The following is a 21788-nucleotide window of genomic DNA, read 5'->3' as shown; positions in this document are numbered from 1 at the left end:
AATCCTAGATGACTTAAAGATCAAGAGAGAGGAAACGATGAAGCTATACTATGACAACAAATCTGCCATTAATATTGCACATAATTCGATTCAGCATGATCGGATTAAGCACATTGAGATAGACAAACACTTCATAAAGAAAAAGTTGGACAATAGATTGATTAGTATCCCATATATACCATCAGAGAATTAGTTAGCTGATGTTCTAACCAAGGACCTACCTACAACGAGATTTCAAAAAATTATTAGCAAGCTGGGAATGGAAGACATCCACTCACCAGCTTAAGGGGGAGTGTTGAGAATTTTCAAAAATCTCTGATCTAATTGTAGGATATTTGTATGATTCTCTATTCTTCATCTCTTTCCTTATTCACTGTAACCATATTTAATTATTCCTTATTTGATGGGATTTACACGGGATTTGATCTTATCCCTTATTTCAAAGAATTTATATGGGATTTGATCTTATCCCTTATTCATGGGATTTACACAGGATTTGATCTCTTAAGAAGATCATCCTTTGGTATATTTATATGGGATTGATTATCCACTGTAAAAGGAGAAGCTAATCACATCTTTCCTCACCCTCATTAAGCGGTATTATACAAAACCAAACCAGCATCTTCCAGGAAACTAAGTGTTTATTGAGCAAATTCTAAGAGTATGTTATACTATCAAATCAAAATCTCGCACCATCTTTTATTTACATATATAACTAACAAGTGGAAAACATTTGTAGATTTCTAAATTTCTATCTGGTTAATTCCTAGTTACACTTTTTATTGTTTAAGTAGTTACGCATTTTAAAATGTAGGTTACAAGATTGAATATTTTATATTTACACAAAAAAAAGATAAATCAGATTAAATAAAAACAATAGTTACAAGATTGGATCAAATATCTAAGCCTTAAAAAGATACATAGAATTGAAAAGTAGCATACCCTGAAACAAGTGTCCTGGCAAGAGCACACTCATGGTTTTTCAAACGATGTCCTTCATCAACAATCATGTAATACCAGTGAATTTTCTTCAAAAAAGCTTTGTCTCTCATTATCAGATCGTAGTGTGTGATCATCACGTTAAATTTTCCTTCTCCTGAATACTCCTCCCTCATTGCCTTCCGTTCATCCAGGCGTCCATCATATAGAACCGTCACAATACTAACTCACATAGGAGAAGCCGGATGTTAAAACAAGAGAAAAATGTTACCAGTTTTTAAACAAGTGGATTCATCAAAATCTTATTTTCCATCTTTGAATATAAAGTATGTACCTTGGTGCCCAAGTTGAAAATTCACTAATCCAATTTGGCAGCACTGCCTTTGGAGCAACAATCAAGTGAGGCCCAGTTACACTCTTGTTTTCCATTAAATATGCAATTAATGCTATGGTCTGAATTGTCTTTCCTAGACCCATTTCATCAGCCAGTATACCATTTAAGTTGTTGTTAAACAAAGAAAGCATCCATTGAAGTCCTTCTAATTGGTAAGGTCTTAGTTCTCCACCCTGAAGCATTGATGGCTGCTCTGTAACCTACAAAATTCAGAAAGTCATTAGTTAGATCATCTGTTCAATATAGGGCAATGCGTATAAAATGATAGAGATGGTGTATAATTACCAAACAAAGAAAGGAGTAGGAAAAATAATAGAACAAGTTTTTAAGCTGCATGGAGTCAAATCTAAAAAAGAAGAAACATTTAGACAAGCTCTAATCAAACTTATCAAAGAGGCAGTACAAAAAAACTTAAGGCATGAAATGATGGAAGTTATGCTGAAAATAAGAGCTGGATCTGAAACAATATGAAAAGAACATATAAGAACCACAAGAAAGAAAGCATCTTGTTAATATTCCACACTAACAGGAAAAGTAACCCCACAAAATTATGATACTTATGCATGCCCAAAAGTAAAAGAATAACAAATATATATTGGCAACATCATCATTAGTTGTAAAAAGATAAAATTTATAGGTTGTCAAAATGAAGCTCTACAACTTAGCCAATAAATTCTGACTGGGATCAAAGCTTCCTTTCTTTACTTCTTCTTTCTAACATAATAAAATATCTCTTAAAAGACAAGAAAATTTTGAAAACAGTCAAAAGAATTGTTTGAAAGAAAAAAAACAAGATTTAGTAATTTGTACCAGGTAACCATCTCCGACAAGGATTAATAGGAGAACTCAGAGTTTTCTTTGACCTACAAAAACGTTGTTTAGCATATTGTCCAGAATTCCTCTAGCAGCTTAAGCTATTGCATGTCTATACAGATTATTTCCAAAAGTAAAAAGGTTCCCTTCATGTCCTTCTGCTAATATGCACAAAGGGATGAAACAGGAATAGTGACATGATACCTTGCAATAAAAACAATATAGGATAATCTTGATGCTTTGTACTATACTTAACTACGCATTACTCACTACAATTTCCAAATCTTCTGTGACTTTCTTGCCAAGAAGAACAAAGTACAAAGTCTAGAAAAGTGGCTATCTGAATTCTTCTCATACATTAAATAATAACAATGATAATTTTGAAGAACCTCCTGGCTGCAAATGATCCGTTTTGAAGATTCCAACCATTCAGTCTTTCATGTGGTACTCCTAAAAGCATAGTGTGTACATATTGGAATGCAATTTCAGTGACACAAGGAATACATAAATGCTGAGCTTACTACCAACTATGGCCTACCTACTGGTTCACCACTTCAACAAGTAAACTGTCACACCCCCGACTTGAGATTTGCGAGTTAGAGATCATGGCGACCAAGTGGGACGGTGGGTGTCACGACCGTCCCATCCCGGTCCTGTGAGAAAATGGGATCGGGATGGAATCGGGACTCAGAACCCATCCATGTAGGGAAAGAAAAAGAAAAAGAAAAAAAGAATGGAAGATGGAAAAAAAGAAAAGTGAAAGGAAAGAAAAAGAAGAAAAATGAAAGAAAGAAAGGAAGGGAGAGGAAAAAAAAGTAGGAAAGAAGGAAGAAAGAAAATAGCAAGAAGAAGAAAAAGAAAAAAAGAAAGAAAGGGATGATGAAAAGAAAGGAAAAAAAAAGGAAAGGAAGGAAGGTAGATGAAAAAGAAAGAAAAAAAGGAAAGAAAAAAAGAAAGAAAGAAGAAAAGAAGGGAAGATAGATGGAGGATATCTATTGGAATGCATGATCGGAACGACTGTCGGGACCGGACGGGACAGCGAGGTATCCCGTTACATAAAGATACCGGAACACCTCCATCTCACAGAATTTAAAACCTTGATAGCAACCACCACATACTCATGGAGAACTCTCTCTATAAGCATGCAAGGCATTCCAAACATGATATCAATGCATCACAGCAGAATAAATTTAAATAACTAAAAATCAATATTCAATTATCCAACTAATAAATGTATTTGAAAGTCTTTACATCAAATAATTCTCGCTTAATAAATCTCAACTAATAACAACAAATCTAAATCTAAACAATGTTGATATTGCTAAATTTTGCTTCTAATTTCACTCTCAAAACAGTATCCATATCCGAGACTAAGCATCTGAATCTGAAAAAGAAAGAGAGGATAATGAGCTTGACAGCTCGGTAAGCAATGAACACTTTAGTTAAATAAATCAAGCAATACATTAATTAAAATCCAATTCAAAATATACAGCACTAATCAAAATAAAATCCATACAAATTTATTCTTTTTCAAAATTCATTTTCGCTTATAAATCAATTTGTTTTAAAACATCACGTTCACCTCAACGCCAGAAACTGTGACCATACTTGTACCCTACGGCTAGACCAAAATAAGCACACAATAGTCAAAGTACCACGTATAACCCCCACTGGTAGGGTATTGATATACCAACATATAACCCCCACTGATAGGGTATCGATATACCAGCATATAAAGTCCATTGGTAGAATATTATATATTAACGCACAACCTCTACTGACAGAATATCGATATACCAGCACACAACTCTCATTGGTAGGATATCGATATACCAGTGCACAACCCTCATTGACAGGGTGTCAATGTATTAGCGCACAACCTCCATTGGCAAGATTTCAATACATAGTCAGACTGCGAGTCAAAATCCATCTCGAATAAAATCTCTCTTTCGATAATATCAATTTCATATTTCGATCGAACAATACACAAAACCATCTGAATTTGAAATTAATCAATCATAACTCCATAACAGAATCAATACAATCGATAATACATCAAACAATATTATACAATGAAGTAAATTTAATAAATATATATCATGCTTCATATTCATAAATCATAATAATATGACTCAAAGTTCAATAGTACAGATACTATATAATTTGCTGATAAATCTAGAAAGTGAAGCATTACTTACCTTGTAAGCAAACCCAATCAACAAGGTGAATTAATTCTAAAAATCTTTTTTCAAAGTCTGTTGCCATTGCACTGGAGGACTATGCATCTTTTTGCATAAGAGCATAGACTCTTCTTTGGACCCAAGGTTTCAGGTTTCCATCCTTATTTTGTTCAGCTACTAGGGTGGGCTTACTCTCCATTCTTTATGGGCAATTAGCTATTTTGTAGTCTTTTTTACTACAACCAAAGCATGCACTAATGTTCCAATGACAATAACTCACTGCATGATTTCCACCACATTGGGAACACTTAATATTATCAGTCAATCTAGAATTGTCGCTCACTAACTTCTTGTTTGAACCTCCAATATGTTTACTATTCTGTCCTTGAGATTCATTCGACCTATCTCTTTTTTTTTATTTCTTTCTCTTTCAACATGTTCCTTATTGACTTTCTTTTCAATTATCAATGCTTTATTCACCACATCCACATAAATAGCTAATTCATACGATACTACTTACTTTCTAATTTCTGTCCTCAGTCCCATCTCAAACTTATACACTCGATCATGCTTGTCCTCAACCAACCTCAGGATAAACTTGACAAGCTCCATAAATTTAGCTTCATATTCCATAATTGTCATATTTCTTTGTTTCAGATAAATAAATTCCTGCTTTTTCTGAGTTCTTACACTGAGAAAAATACTAATCATAAAATGCCCTTCGAAATCTCTCTCAGATGAATTGTTTTCCATCTTGTTCATATTTATGTTGCAGTCTCTGTCACCAATTAAACGCTTCATCTTACAACATATACGATACATACAAGATCTTTTCATCATCACGACATCTCATAATAGCAAATACTTTTTCTATCGCCATAATCCAATTCTCAGCTTCCAAAGGTTCCCTAGTCCCTCGAAAGCCAATGGAAACTTCTTAAATTCTATAATATTACTTCGTCGCTCCAATTGCTCTCCACATGCTCATGTGATGGTGTTTGTTGTTGCATTTGCCATTGCTGTAGTACCTGTTCCTGCAATTATTGTTGCGATTGCATCAAACCAATTAATATCTGCATTATCTGGGCCATGCTTGGTTCTTGCTACTCCATGTGAGTATTTCCGACTGAATCTATGATTCCTTTCTATTGAGGGGTGCTACCAACTTGCTGAGAAGTACTGCTATTCTATTGGTTTGATGTCTCTCTAACAGCACCTTAAACAACTCTTTTTATCTAACGTGGAGCCATCTCGCATAAACAACGATTGACAAATCCAACTAGTCCCAAAAATTCTTTCAAAACCTAATATCCAAAAATCATACTTTTATCAAAACTTAACCATGATTATTTTAGAAATAAAAATCCTAAATCCACACAAGACTCGCTATATGATAGCACCCAACATCGCAGTCGGTTCAATTTAGGCATCCAATTGATCAAAGATCATGCTAGGATGCAATTGATACTGAAATCTCATGATACTCAATCCGATCAAGGTAAGAGCCAGTAGATTGTCCGATAGTCGACAATAAGATCCCTTCACCAAGGTCTATCAAGATTATTAAAAGATCTTTTTAAGATCCAGAAAATCCTAGAAGAGAGACAATTTTAAAGGGAGAAACTAGAGAGAGGAAGTCGAAAGAGAGAGAAAGGTAAGAGGAAGAGGGAAGAGAGAGAAACTCTCTCTCCTTTTTTCTTTTTCCTCTTTTTCTTCTTTTCTTTTTCTTTTTCTTTTTTTCCTTCCATCCTTTTCTTTCTTGTTTCCTACACAAAATAGGGACCCATGGTCACCCTTCAATCTCGAAATGCAGCAGCCTCCATCGATGGGGGTGGCTGTCGTCAATGATGCCTGCTATGGTGGCATATTTGGAGGTTGTCCAGCCGGCGTCTAGCAACGACAGCTGGCGTCGAAAAATCAAAACAAAAACCCAACGGAATAACAGGAGAATAATAGGGCTTGGCCTTCTAAAGAAAAGTCCGGCAATCGCCGACCGAAGATCAAGCTTCTAAGGGCTCAAGGAGATAGGAAAAACAAGATTAACTTAAAGATGAGAGGATTCTTATCTCTTTTTCGGTGGAGCTCGAGCCACAATCTCTGACAAACTCGATGGTGAAGAAAAAAAGAAAGGCAATCCTTTCCAATGATGATTGGAGGCCAACAGAGGTAGGTTTCCAAGGGAGATTCATCCCTTTAAATAAAGATGGCGGGGGGAGGAGTTGAACGACTCCACGACATCATTCCTTGACTCCGATTGGGAGTCTTCTTTCTCTCTCTCTCTTTTCCATCGCTTTAAGATTTATGCGGCCTATTTGAGCTGGGTTGATGGGCTGGGTATCATATAAAAATATATGTGTCATGTTTAAACAATCAGAATCCTTGACCCATAAATTTCCATGTTTGCCCATTATTAAATAAAAAGTCTTAACATTTTGAATCTATTTTATTATTACCGTAGTATTTCTTGTAGTGTTTTCTCGGAATTTAGCTCATAATAGAGTTTGGCACGTGAAATGTGCGTGATGTGGAGGCAAACAACCACCAAGCAAAGCCTTGCACACCACTCAGGAGTTTGCTTTTCATATTATAGCTCATATTGAACTGTATACGACAACCAAATCCATACCTAAATTACTAAATTTTCCAAAAGGACTGTTCTGACCCATGAATTCCTTCATAGAGTCAGCATCTATGTTATCTACAATATAGATTGATCAAAATAAACATTAATTCCCTAATAGAGTCAGCATCTAGGTTATCTACAATATAGATTGATCAATACAAACATTCAAAAAAATGGCCATTTCAGAATTCAAACTATCCAACCATTATGAATGATTGCTAAATCATGATAAAATGTAAAGGTACAATCCCAAAAAATTTTTGCAGATTTTCTTATCGACAAAGAGAATGACTTAATCTACAAGTAATCATTTGTCCTTATCTTATTTTTAAAAAATAAATTATGTTAAGCCCTAAGATTTCCTTTCTACAATATCCTGGTTCTGGACAAGTCCTGGAGGATGTTCATGCCACAATTAATCTACCTTCTCTAATGAGCAATCATGGGCACATACATAACAACTTGACATGAAGAATCCATCTGGTCAAATATCACGTAAAGACAGAGAAGGAAAAAAAAAAGATGGCACAGTTTTTGTAAAGTGAGGATAAAGAAAGGTAGAAATCGGGAGCATTAGCAAAAGTTAACAACTTGCAACACCAAAAGTTAAGTGAATAAGTATCCTTAAGGTTGTCCAAACACATCTATCAAGGCCAAGAAGCAGCCTATTAAGGATTAGAGCTCAAACTTGCGTATTGGATTATAAAGGACAAGAAAATCGATAAATCTAAATAACAGTGAGAAAGAAAACAAAGATGCCTATCTTGAGAGTTGGATCCTTGATAAGAATAAATTGCGAGAACCATATGTTAACCTCAGATATAAGGTAGAAAAATTTGCTTATTATCATGAATTCATTATGCCATATAGTTAATGCCTTACCAATACAAAACAATTGTTACAATTTCAGACTGGAAATTCAGAAATGTCAATTTGCAATGAACAATATTGGGACAGAAACAGCATCAAAAAGATTTTTTTCCAAGAATGTTTAAATTTCATTGCCATTGTACTTTGCACTAAAACAAACGTAATCCATCAATTTTTGGATATACTTTTAACTACCACTAGTGATTTCAAACCTGAGTTTATTTATTAAAAAACAGCACTAATCACTACATATAGAGAGCTTAAATTTTTGGAAGTGGGTTTTAAATTTATATTAGATCCTACTGAAACCAAATGAAAGTACTCATACTGCCAGAAAAGCCATTACTTTTCTTTTCTTTTCTTTTTCTTTCTTTTTTTTGGTTTGGGGGTGGTGTGGGCACTTACCTTTTCCTGAATTGAATGAACAGCAGAATTATACTGTCGTTGTCCTTCAAGCAAATCATTAGCCTTCACATTTGGACCAGAATCTTCATTGATAACATCAGTATCATCATCTAAAGGCAACTCTCCAGGAGTTTCACTCTTAGAGATTTGCAAAGGATCATCAGACTCAGAGCTTTTTAGAGCTTCAAGCCCATCCAAATGCTCTGCGTCCTTTTGCCGCTGAACAGCAGCTCCAAGACCAACAAGAAGTTCATTCGTTTTCCCAAGAAGCATTGTTAAGCGTTCATTCTTGCTCTCTTCTACCATGCGCATGTATGCTTCTTGATCATCTGCTTTTAGTGCCTGGAACCTCAATTTTTCTGCACGTGTAGCACGTTGCCTTTGCCTTGCATGCCATGCCTAAATTCCAAAAATCCCAATTATATATTTCCACAATTAGACTTACAAAAGAAAATATTAACAATCAAAGCATTTGAGAGCAACAATATTTTCTTGGGGAGCTTAGAATTTCTTTAAAGTAATAGCAAAGATGTCAGGTCCTTAGGGACATAAAGACATATCAAGCTAATATGCCCCCTTTTAAACTAACACATGTCAAAATACTGACATATACTAAAAATTTTGCAGTGACTCATGGCTTTGCCATATCAGACATGTTAACAGAACAGTACATGAGTTTTTTAAGTTACAAGCAACAGTCTGTTGGAACAAAACAATTAAAATGCATTATAAAAATAAATGCAATCCCACCTGAACTCCATCATTTCTTTGTTTACGTCGTTTCAAAGCAGCTTGTGCTTGCAACTGAAATTCACGAGCAGCATTAAGAACTTCTGCAAAGAATTTCCTCTTCTTAGTCTCTACTCGGTTCTTTTCCTCCTCTTCTAATCTTGACAACCTCTGCCATGAGGAACATTGCAACAAAAAAGTTGTAGTTTTTCTTTCAAATAAAAACAGCTGATAGAAGAATTCCAGAATAATACAAGAGAAAATGGCAATAGATAACCTCAGCATCTCTTTTTTTCCGCTGATGATCATCAGCTTCCATTGCGAAAGCATCTCCAATACCATACATGTTACAGGGATATCGCAGTCGCATCATTCCCCAGTCAAACAATTGTTTGTCAGGATATGCACATTTCTCGTGTAACCAGTACTCTGCACTCACGTCAGATCGCACCTTCCTCTGTAATTCTAATAACTGGAGGGGAAAGAAAAGATTGTCATAAGGAAAAACTCCAGTCATTATCTAAGTGCCAAAGAAGAAAAAAGATTCAAGTACATCAGAGGTAATCAAACTCCTCAACACAAGTTTCAGCAAGAGATTTTTACTAATGACCTACATGTTAAAGTCTCAACAATTACAACATGGGGTATTGGAACCACATTTGTGCCAAGGCTTCAAGTGCTAGGCCTTCCAATACCAGCACTGACCCTAGGTCAGCACAGCACACATTAGATCTTTTTTTAAAAATTTTAAACTAAAAAAAGTTTTGCTTAAATATTCTCCTTTTTTCTTTGAAACATCTTTCTGATGAGGGATGGAAAGTGTTGTGCCGATGCAGCACCAGCCACTGATTAGCATTGCCAAGCCAGTTGCACTTAAATCATTAACTTGGACCCCATATAAATCAACTACCAAATTGTGTCATGTGATAGATAGTGTCATGGCTTCACCAAAACAATGCAAAACTATGCATTCTTTTAAGATTGCATGGTCTCAGTACACACTGACCCAGTATGAGACTTGTACTATCATGTATAAGCCAACTATACGCTACAATAAAGAGCAACATATGTTGGTCAATTAATATTATTTTAGAATCACACAACTGTTTTCTTAACTTATACTTCTATGATGTTTGCTTTTATTAATGATTGTTGATTTTAATGTTAATATTTTGCATGTAGTCATAAACATGTGTTCTTCAATGATGTTCGAGAGAAAAGGCAATTCATATATAACAGAACTAATTCTACATGTTAATTTTAGAATATTTGAACATGGATTAAGATTTTAAATATGTTTGTTAATCACTTCCAAGTTTGGGATAAGTTTTACTTAAAGCATATCTACGTCTGAGTATCCATTGATTGGTCTACAAAATTTTAAATGAATTTCCATGTAAAGTGTTTCGAGCATGGCCCATTTGTATGGTACACTGTGGATGTAATTTGAGATTTGACCCCAGTGCATACAATTTGACCCATACATGCATGATGCAAGATAATCAAAACCTGGCCCGCCTATGACCTTTGGTAAAAAACATACCATCCACTTTGGGAGTTATTAATCAACTTAATATCATTTCTTACTTTATTAGCATATAAATTAAAATGCAAGAAAATAAAATATCACCTAATATTACAAAACATAAAAATTAGTATCTCATAGAGGAAAACATATTGAAAACATAACATTTGAAAATTCTTCCCTTAGTGATCTGAAATTTAATCATTTGTGCTTTGGTATTTATCATAAGGTTTTTTCATTTTGCAGTAAGTTCAGATATAACTACACATACCACAGAATTATATAACGCATGATAATTATAACCAAAACTATCCCAGCCCTATTCCAACCATCTGGGTTCTGGTTCATGAATAAATCTTAAGCAATGATTCCTATTATGGGTTCCATGAAGTGCTCCAAGCTTTCAAAATCAATTATACATTATATTTTTTAATGCGTCTAGAAATATCAACATACATTTTTATCTTTAGAGTTTCATAACATGTTTATCCATGTTTACTAACTTATCTTGCATCATCAATCTATTTACCTAAGGCCTCATCAAAGAATTATCCATATTGAATGACATTTCAACATCAGACCTGTATTCTTTGTAAAGATATCCTAGAAATCTAGAGTGAGAGAGAACATTTTAAGGAAAAAGAAAGTTCCCTTTGCACAAATGGTATATCTGGCATTTATCCATTCATAAAATCTGCAGCCCACTTGATATTTGATATGTAGGTTCATGATGACCAGCATCCTATGGTACCGATGCAGATAGATCAATAAGATATACAGATGCACGGTCAATAAAAGTTGGTGACAAATAGGTAACTTTTAAGCCTTACCAAATTTATCCAAGGTCATTTATTTTGTTTGATTGAGTTTCAAGATGACCTTGAGATTCAAAAGTTATAAATCCTTGGACTTGTGAAAAATCTGGAATATACGGATCAGAATATAAAGGTTAAAGAATAGGGTGTCAAAAAAAAAAGTTAATAAGATCAAAACAAACCAATCCAAAATTGTTGAAAGTTTGACACATTATAATAATGCATTAAAATACCAATCCCATGGGCTAGCCTATAATGTAATATTTATTATCACTATCTTTTATAATATATTAGTGACCAACAGGGAATAATAGTTTCTTTTGAGTGTTTAAATTTCAAAAATCCAATTATAGCTTTCAATAAACAAATGTATCAATTCACATACAAATTTTCAGTTCCCCGCTAATCTCATCACTAGATAAATGGATAGCATGTTTTATTCGGTTCAAAGATGCTAGAGTTGTAATTGAACATGATTTATAAATGTCGAAGCATGTTGTTTATCACCATAAAGCAGCATCTAGAGGGGTTAAAAAAGAAATCCCTAGCATATATATGGTCATTCATCTGTCAGAGACACAAAAAGCCAAAAGGTTGCATGACAAGTCATAGCATATTGGTCTGTCTTGTGCCAAGCTCTGATCAACACAAACATAACAAGCATTGCAGTAAACATTGGGATCAGTTAATAACATTAACTTACATGCAAAAGCAAATAACATAATCAAAACAGTTCTTAACAAATTCAGTATTGAGATTGAATTTGATCAGCATAGTAACAGCAAAAAAATATATATCCAAATTATAATGGTTTCTTCCTAGATTTTCAGTACATAAGTGCTCCTGAAAACCAAAATTTTTTGTTGCTTGATTAAGATAAGCTCGCTTAACATATACATACAAGCAGTTAGTTTTTTGATCATTTGATTGTGCAATTACCTTTAAACCATAGAGTTCGAGCAAGCACTTCATTTGCAAGTCTTCACCCTGACTCGACGGCAACACTGATTCAGCAGGCATATATAAGTCGTATGAAGAAATGAACTAGTTGGACAGCAGCAGTTGCAAGCATGAAATAGATATGGTAGAAAAGTAAAAGCATGGTTATTTCATAGAAAGAAGATCTAAGGAACTTTGCTTCACTTGTTACATTTTATATTATTTCAGTAAAGTTCTTTACCGTACTCACATTGCACAATTCCATTAATAAGTGGTTGGAACTGTAAACATTTGTATGTTGGAAAGTCAGCAAATTAGCATTGTGTCCACTCCACTTGATTCAGTTCAGCTGAAAAACTTTACAGGTTCATAGAAAACGGAAAGCAAGATTTTTCGGGCTGAGCGAGGGGCCTCATATGTCAGGCATTTTGCACTCAAAACAAGTTGTAAATTCGTCAGAGGGTGGTCAAAACACAAGGAGGAAAAGTTGGAGACATAGGAAAGAAATGAATAGATAGATGGTGCGAAAATGGGTCGTATTTTTATATGGGATTGGACTTTTCCAATGCCAGAACAACTATAGCATAATTACAAAGGAAAAGTGTCCATCAAAGTGAGGATTTTTTTGCGGATTGAATGATAATTGATGAAAAATTTCAATTGATAATATATATTTGGTGCAATTGAAACCTTCCAGATGGCCCTTGAGAAAAATTCTTTGACATCTGTCAGGGTTTGTCCTGCATGTCATAAAAAATGATCCCATTATTGATGAGCAAAGAAGAGGCTCTGCCTCCTCAGATGGTGGGTTTACAATTCACAATTCGCTTCTTGAAACCACTTAGCTAGACCTACCCCTGCACCCACACACTGCTTTCAGAGTTTATCTACAGTCAAATTCTTTCTGAACTCTCCTTATGACCACTCTTCTTTATGCCTTAGTCATTAATTGTTTGTTGTGTTTTCCAATATCTAACATTTGGGGAAACAAAGCTTCAACATGCTAGTAGAAGCTTCCTGGTAAATCTTTAGAGTTTTAACAAAGAGGTTGGGATGTCAACTACATTAGTTATAGTCCATTTTGCATAAGATATAGGAAATACAGGGATCAAGTGGCTTATTGATTGGTGCATGGGGAATAGAGCAACTAAGATTGGACTCTGTGCCATTAAATGCATAGAAAAGTAGAAAAAGAACTTGTTGTTGGTTTGAAAAACAGTATGCTGAAAATTGACTTTATGTTTTGAGTTCACATATCTATGGTTGATATTACCCAACATATTCTTTCTTCTTCTCTCCTTCTCCTCCATCATAGTATTCATAATCTTCATCTTGAATTTCAGCTCCTACCGGCCAGAAGCAGTCATTACTAAAGCAACACTTAAAACAATCATCTTGTTACAACTTATACAGTATCCGGAGGTACTGTAGCATAGGTACAGTCAAAGGCTGACCAAAGGAGCAAAGGGATTTGACATCAGGCTTGGATTTAAACCAATTTAGAAGGATAATATAAGTTGGTAAAATAAATCTTGAAAATATGATCAAATATGGCTGATATCATCAAATATAGGCATACTTAGAAGGATGGCTGATATAATCAAATCCTGATAGATTACAAAATTTTAAAGATATAATCAAATATGGCTGATATCATCAAATATAGGCAGATTTGAAGGACAGCCGATATAATCAAATCTTGATAGATTATAAGGATGATTCTTTTTTCTTATTTGTAAAAATCTCTTATCTTTTTAGCAAGAAACGACTATAGATGCATTCATGGGTAGATTCAAGAAATCTTGCTAATATAAATAGGGGTGCCTAGTCATTGTAAAAGCAATTTGGAGTTGTAATTTCTCATTTTTCTGCATTAAATACCAGCAATAACATAATTTTCCTTTCTATCCCGTTGTTCTTGGAGGCACTTCTCTCCCTCGAAGTAGAAAAGCTGTCGTTAAGAGCGGAATATCCTAACATATCTTTTATGTATTATCGTAAACAATCAGAAGATATCCCAATTATCAATTCATGGTTGCAGCCAACAACCGTGATGAAATACTTCAACATCACAAGGTTCTACCCCAACATAGCCAGTGTTTAGCTTAATGGGAAGGATGGTACAGGGTGGGAGCAAACACTCTTCATGATCAGTTCAAATAACATCAACCCAGGCAACCAGATTTGTTTCCAAATGATTAACTATCATCCCCTTGTCCAAACACATCAAAATAAGCAAATGGCAAATAAAATCAAAAAGACTTGTTAATTTCAAACTTCATGTCAAGGACCTTATGATGTGGTAACATCTCTTCCACATAATTCTCCTCATAGAACTTTTATAAACTCATTTTAGTTTTCAAAAACCCCATGGTTGAGAGACCTAATGAGTTCTGTGGACCAAACAACCCCTTCAATGATAGATCCAGACTTCAATATGAGTAAGAACTTGAGCTTTCAGATTTCTATAGAAAATGGAAACTGAACTTTTTCTTTTTTAATAAGGACATCGCATACATAGAATTTTACCAAAGGGGCCACCAGAGTATACAGAGCATCATCTACTAATTTGAAACTTAATTTGAATGCCATACTTCAACACAGAAATTTTCAAAGGTGCACCTAATAACCAATTGGCAAGTGCCTTTTCTTTTCCATAGATCACATATCAATGTGAACTTGATGGGTTGATCCACCTAACCTATTGGTTGGGAAGATCAGCCCAGAAAACAGATGCAAGGGGTCATCTTGTCCCTGAGTATTGACCTTTGGCCCTCAAACCACTAATCCCTGCCATCCAATGATGCAAGCTTGTGTCATCAAATTTGAAAATCCTTTGTTACCATTTTTAGAATGCATACTTCTTATTGGAAAGTGGAGAAGTTGTACGCTGAGGAATTGCAACATTCACACCCAAATTATTCATATTAAATCACAAGCTCATGTTACTACATAGTACATACGTGCACATTGAAGACCAGAAATCTCAATGATGCCAAGGAAGTTGAGACCAAATTCAAGAAGCCAAAGAATTTGATGAAAGGGCAACAGACCTGCGCAGTTTGGAATACGACATGAACCTAGCTTAAACTCAAGAAATCTAATCAAGCAACAATGATTAAGTAATTATTTGTAGGAAGTATAGAGAACAGGTAAAAGGTAGACTCTAAGATGATTACACTCTGGCTCAAACCAAGTACACAGAATGGGTGAGAGGCATAATCATCAAAGTATTTAAATTGAAATGACTCGTCAACAAAGCAATTAAGTCAAACTAGACAAATATAGCTAGATATTCTATCAACAGGTTCCAAAGAACTTAACAAAAGCTTAATAATAAAGATTTATCTTTAGGATGACAGGAAGGATCATGATGATATGAATGACCATGTCATTGTTCTCTGGAGAGTTGGAACTACTAACCACTGAGGAAACAACTTACAACAGCTTTTTGGATTCAAGACAAAGGGTTCTACATCCTACAAGATTGTCAAATTGCAATGCATCAAGAAAGTATCAAACAGAGCTCACTCTAAAGATGCAAACAAATCTAAAACTCATTCTGGACCAGAAGACTTTCACAGCATCAACCTAGCAAAAAGTCATCTGCTTGTAATGTTTCCTGCATCTGGACCAATAAATTAATTGGTTCAAAAGGAGGCACCAATAATTCAATCCAAGAAAGGAGGTTGATAAATTTATGAATGAGTGCATTTGGATGCATTGAAAATTTAAATTATGATTTTGAATCAAGATTGAGATAAATATTTATGAATAAGTGCTCGGTTGCACTGAAAAATTTGATACAATTACTAAAATTATGAACTTGTATCTACCTCAAGTGTGTTTTCCCTTCCTATTATCTGGCATCGTTTTCATATTTCACTTTCATATTTTTAACAACCAAAGAGCTATTAAAAGTATCTCAAAACTACAAAGTAAAAAAAAATTATGAATCAGAGAAAACTCAAGAATAATGATTCTGAATTAGAGAAAAACCTCCAAGGAAAAGTAAGCCAATTTAATGGTCTATGCAAAAGAAGACAGTCCATGCACTACAACCACAAATCCTAAAAAGGAAAAGATATAGGAGTAAGATAATATTCAGAAAGATTATGCATTTTATACACAGGCGCACAAAATAGCCACATATCAACTATCACACAATTGTATGTATACATACTCCAAAACTCTATACAATTAGTATTTCTAGAATAGCATAACAAAAATTATATCCATCATGCAGTATAAAACACATAAAAAAAGTTGATCAAGTACAATAATACAAAAAGTAACAGATTAATTCCTAAAGATATGCAAATGAAACTAATCTATAGTGCAAGTCTAAAGCAAATAAAAGATTATATATGTATGTTTTAACAGATATAAAAATATTCAAAGTTAAATATGTAATATCGATGTCAAGGAAGTAGACCAATTAAGTACCAAAGCATGAAGACAAGGCAAATGAAATACGAGGAGGGCAACAATTGTCTAGAAAACATGTTTAGGGTGCTAATTAAACTAAGAGGTAATAACACAATGGACTTTTAAAATAGGATTGGAGGAGCACATCACACGGCACCGCACAGCAAGCAACACTAGGAAAATGTTTTAAGTTACTTCCCCGGCCCCTTCAAATATAATATCTATGTTTGCGAAAAAAACAATAGCCAAATGTGTAGGGATAATGGTCGCTAAGATGCTATAATAAGAACAATTTCTAACAAATTAGGCAAAATAGGTAGTGTTGCAGCCAAGGGCTCATGGCTCGGCAAGTGAGATATTGTCCACTCTGGGCCATGGACCTCACAGTTTTGTCCCTCGAATTCTAATCCAAAAGGTGCCTTACGTGAAAAGAATGATTCCTTTCTATATAAGTCAGAGTCCCCCTTGACTCACAACCAATATGGGACTAATGATGCCCTCCCTTCTACACCACAACATAGCCCTCCATTAAGGAAAAGTCTGTGTACGGACGGAAGATGCCCTCCATACTTTTACCATAGCCCTCCAGTAAAAGAAGAGTCTGTGTAAAGATGAGAGATGTCCTTCTTATTTTTACCACAAACTGTATATGGTTAGAGAAGGCCCACAGTTGCAGGAGTGGTCCCCTTCCTGACACGCCACTGTTGCGGCCAAGGGCTCATGGCTCATCATGTGAGGTATTGTCCGCTCAAGCCCATGGGCCTCAAGGTTTTGTCCCTCGGATTTCAATCCAAAAGGCACCTTACATAGAAAGAATGATCCCTTTCTATATAAGCCAGAGTCTCCCTAAAATCACAACCAATGTAGGACTAATGATATCCTCCCTTCTACACCACAACAAGTAGGTAGAAGCACATGTGGGTCTCCTAAAAGTCAATTTGCAGAAAGTGAAATATCAAATCAAATTTGGAAGAATAGGCTAGTGGATGGGAGTACTAATGTCCATGCATCAGAACTAGTAGATCTCAATAACCGTCAAGTCATTGCTTCATTCAAGTGAGTGATGAAGGATGGTTAAGGTAAAAGTCCCTTGTCTTGAGCTTCCTTAAGTGATTGGAGAGGGTACAAACATCTCGAATAATCCACTCAATGTTGAATAAAATGATGTTAGCTCACAAGTAGAAATCAAAAAGCTCAAACTTATGGCATAAACATTCCAAGAGATAACCTCATGCCCTGCAGACTATGTGAAATCAAGAAATCCAATGACAAAACTTATGTGTAATTCTATCTGCTAAAAAAATCCACTATTACTTGAAATTTATACCATTCAAAATTCAAGGTAGAAAACACAAATCGAGAGCAATGACATCCAAATTCAAAATCCTAAATGTAGCTAGTGGGTAGGTGTAGGGTCAAAACCATTACGATGGCTCATCTTATCAACTTCAAGAAGAATGTATGGTGTGAAAAAAGAAACAACATGATCACATAATTAACACCCTTCGTCCAATGACCATCATGAATGAAGCAGATTAATAGATTGAACATGGAGAGAACATAAAGAGCAAACATCTAAGCTGGAAAGCCTAAAGATTGATGAGACACATAATGAGGCAAAATGAAGATTGGGAAAGCAGGTCTTATTGTGCCCGAGGATAAGGACGAGGGGAAGGAGCAAAGTGAACCAGTAGCAGTAAGTGATGGAGTGTATTGGGACGGAACTGACATGTATTATAGATACTCCCCAAAAGCGGATCAAGTCAGTTGGATCAGTTAGGAATCACCCTTTCATTATCATTAGACACTTCCTCCCCTAACGAAATGAATCCCCCAATAGGGGTTACGTCTTTTTATAACAGTCCTCCCCCTGAGGGAAAGGAAAATACATGACTTCATGACTAGAACATTGACATTGAAATACCCTTTCTATAGGGAGAGCTAGGTCAAGTAGGGAATCGTGCTACCTGACCTCGCCTAAGATAGCCTTTTTCTCATGTGGCTTCTCTTCGAGGAACATAGGCATATCCCCTAGACACACTTTGATGATCTTGTTCTGTTGGGTCACCGGGGATGCCTCAGGAAAGTGAAAGTAAGCACTATTCCCTCTCAAGAAGGTAAGAAGGATGCCGAATCTTTCCTATTGCCTTCTTCTTTCCACAAGTCTTGCCTTCACTTTTGGCGTTCCTTCATAAATCTATGGATTTCACCCCTACACACGAAATTCCCCTACGGATCTCTACATGCAATTCCTTCGGGAAGAGCAGACGGAATCTTCAACTGCTTAACCCAAATTCCCGGCTTCCCTACAGAATGTTGGAATCGGATTGAGGATTGGAATCCAGTGCACCTAAAGGAAGAACTTTCTAAAAGAACAAAGATCTTTGTTGAAGACAGCACGGCAATGCCAATCGCTAAACAAGACCACCGAAGGTAATCTTTTCGAACTAAAAAGCTGTGAAGCAGACCTTATGAATTGAACCCATTTTTTTTTTTTGCTTCTTTTTCTTTTTGGACCGCCTAAGGTTCCGACTAAAACTAAAAAAATGAAATAATTTTTCATTATCTCAATTGAAGGAGCCTCCCAATATGGGAGACTCATTACTTCAACTAGTCCCCGTGTTCTTCGAATGGATCTCTTAGTTGTTGAGAGGGTTGCCCTTCCAAAGGTAAAAGGGGGCTCCCGCGAGTGGGAAAGAAGAGAAGAAAGGAAAAGATGGGAAACAGCTGGAAGAGCCACGATAGGGTCTCCTAGTTTCAACTCTATCAATCAGATCAGAGGAAAATGCAAAGCGGAGGTTCTTTCGCTGCTTCTCTTGTTATTGCTCCCGCCTGTCACTACGCCACCTCAGCAGCTGGGACTGGAACTGCTTCCGCATCTGGCACTCCCCAGAAGATTAAGCATTAAATTTCCAAAAGAGGGGAAAAAAATACAAAAGGCAAAAGGTTGATCAAAGAAAGCTCTAGAATGATCAACCAATTGTTAGGAGGATGCAGAAGCAAACAAAGTGATCATGAACCAGAAAAGGAAAAATGGCATCAACAGGAACCAAAAGCACAACAATTTATTCCATATAACTCTGCAAAATAATAAGCTTTACTAGATGACTATCTAAAAACTAATGTAGTTCTATCATCGTGCGATAATAGGTGACAAACTGTTATCTTAGAGCAACAGGAAAGATAGTAAATATAGCACTGTGTCATTATTATAAAGAGACCAGCTCATGTTGAATCATGAAAAATTAAAATAAACTAAACATGTCCAACAAGACCCAAGCAAACATGCTTAGCGTAGCCTACTCAACTAAGTGGGGAAAAAAAAGAACCATGCAGACACATATTCTAAAAGAAGAATATACAACCTTCAAGCTCCATAAGACGATGCTGAATAAGACCATTATAACGACTTTCTTTTGTTTTTTCCAATACCGAACAAGACACATGACTCGATTGCTGCTTTAGTAATGCATCTTCAAGCTCCTTTACCAAAATATCACTGGTTGAAACCCCATAACTCTGCACAAGAATGATGTATAATTAAAAATTCAAAAAAAGACAAATCACTTCTAATCAAATCTTAGGGTAAATTTGTATATATAAGATCAAGACGAGGCCAAACCATAAATACTTGGATGAGATTTGCAATAATAATAACATTGCATTTCAAATTAACACCCTTAGTAGCATCAAATATAAAAAATATATGTCTAATAACTTATAACTAGCATTAAATCTTGACAAAGAAGGATAGTGAATCCAGAAAGTGCATTAGGGTTTATCTAAGAGGCTAAGAGCAGATGCAAACATGGACCATTATGGTTAGAGTTCAGCATACAAGACTTAAGACTGCATACAGATTACAAACGACACAAAAAATATTCCAACAAGCATAAAACTACAGATGCAAAACTAGTGAAGATTCAGATAGTTCATGATAGATAAGAAAATTTTTTAGGTCTCATGGGCATGATGCATAATTGTCTCTCTGTCTATATATGACAAACTGGAAATTAACTGTTGCACCAATATCCTAGTGCATTGTCAAGTGGATGACAATAAACAACCATATAAAGTTAAATGAATTGTTGTAACAAATAGCTACTTTACAGTTCTAAAGGCAAGGAAAAAATAAGCAAACCACTAAACAAAGGCAACAATTTACCTTGTTTTGCACTATGGTCTATATAGGGGTGGCAAAAAATGACGGACCAGGAAACTCGAGCCGATCGGATCCTCTTTGGTCAGGTTTGAGATAATTTTTTAGTTAGGATTAGGTATGGAATTTTCTGACATAAACATTAAATGTGTCAGGTCTGGGCCGGAGCTTTTACCCTACTCAGGTCATGAGGCTAGAGTTCCATTTGCGTCGGAACAATTTATGTCAGGTTAAGTTATGATCTTGGACAAGAAATTTTTGAGTGATTGGTCTTTTCATTTAATACTAGTTTTCCAAATCATTTTGAAATAAGCCAATAACTGTACGGATTGGTTTGATGTGTTAGCATTCACTAGGGATTGAGTTTTGTAAAATAGATTGGTTTAGGGTCAAATAGATGACCCAAAATGGCCTGTGGGTGGGTAAGGGGTCTTGACCTAATGTCAAGTTGGATCAGATATGGGTCAAGGTTTTGTATATCGTTTTCCTTACTTGAGCTGACCCAACACCCATTACCAGTCCATATCCAGAGGCTGATATAATAAAGGAAACTTTAATGTATGATGGAGGGTAAAAGATGGTGGGGAACACCAATACAGGTTCCTGTATGCACATATGTCAACACCTCAATAAAATTGCAAATCTGACGATATTTTTCCTGTATGCACATGTGTCAACACCTCAATAAAATTGCAAATCCGAGGGTATTTATACTTCCGCATTATTTAGTGAGCTTATAAGAATTTGACCAAAAGTTGATTCTAATTTTGAGTTGTGCCATCACAAGGAATTCACTACTAAATCAAATCTCATAATCTTGTCTTAAATCACTCAATTCCTAGATTTCTTGAGATTTATCTCACATCCATCATCCCAAATACAACTATGATCTTGCAATAATTTCAGCTAGTCAAGTTCACTTTTTATCAAATGCATGGTTTTAATCTCAAAAATAAGGTCAAATGCAAT

General features: G+C 35.4%; 1 protein-coding gene across 1 annotated transcript in view; it reads right to left on the bottom strand.

The window, feature by feature from the left end:
* The window catches only part of LOC105059927 (probable ATP-dependent DNA helicase CHR12), a 36692-nt gene that overhangs the window by 11350 nt on the left and 3554 nt on the right, over positions 1–21788 (bottom strand). The window contains exons 2-8 of the mRNA XM_010943443.4: positions 20026–20179; positions 12233–12297; positions 9231–9425; positions 8975–9124; positions 8225–8623; positions 1274–1533; positions 943–1161 (exon numbers count right to left, since the gene is read on the bottom strand). Of these exons, the coding sequence (XP_010941745.1) occupies positions 943–1161; positions 1274–1533; positions 8225–8623; positions 8975–9124; positions 9231–9425; positions 12233–12297; positions 20026–20179 (1442 nt within the window). The remainder of the gene's footprint in view (positions 1–942; positions 1162–1273; positions 1534–8224; positions 8624–8974; positions 9125–9230; positions 9426–12232; positions 12298–20025; positions 20180–21788) is intronic.

This window comes from Elaeis guineensis, chromosome 10, assembly GCF_000442705.2.
Source record: "Elaeis guineensis isolate ETL-2024a chromosome 10, EG11, whole genome shotgun sequence".
Taxonomy (NCBI): Eukaryota; Viridiplantae; Streptophyta; class Magnoliopsida; order Arecales; family Arecaceae; genus Elaeis; species Elaeis guineensis.
The sequence above is the reverse complement of the archived record's forward strand: the minus strand, read 5'-3'. Positions and strand labels throughout refer to the sequence as shown.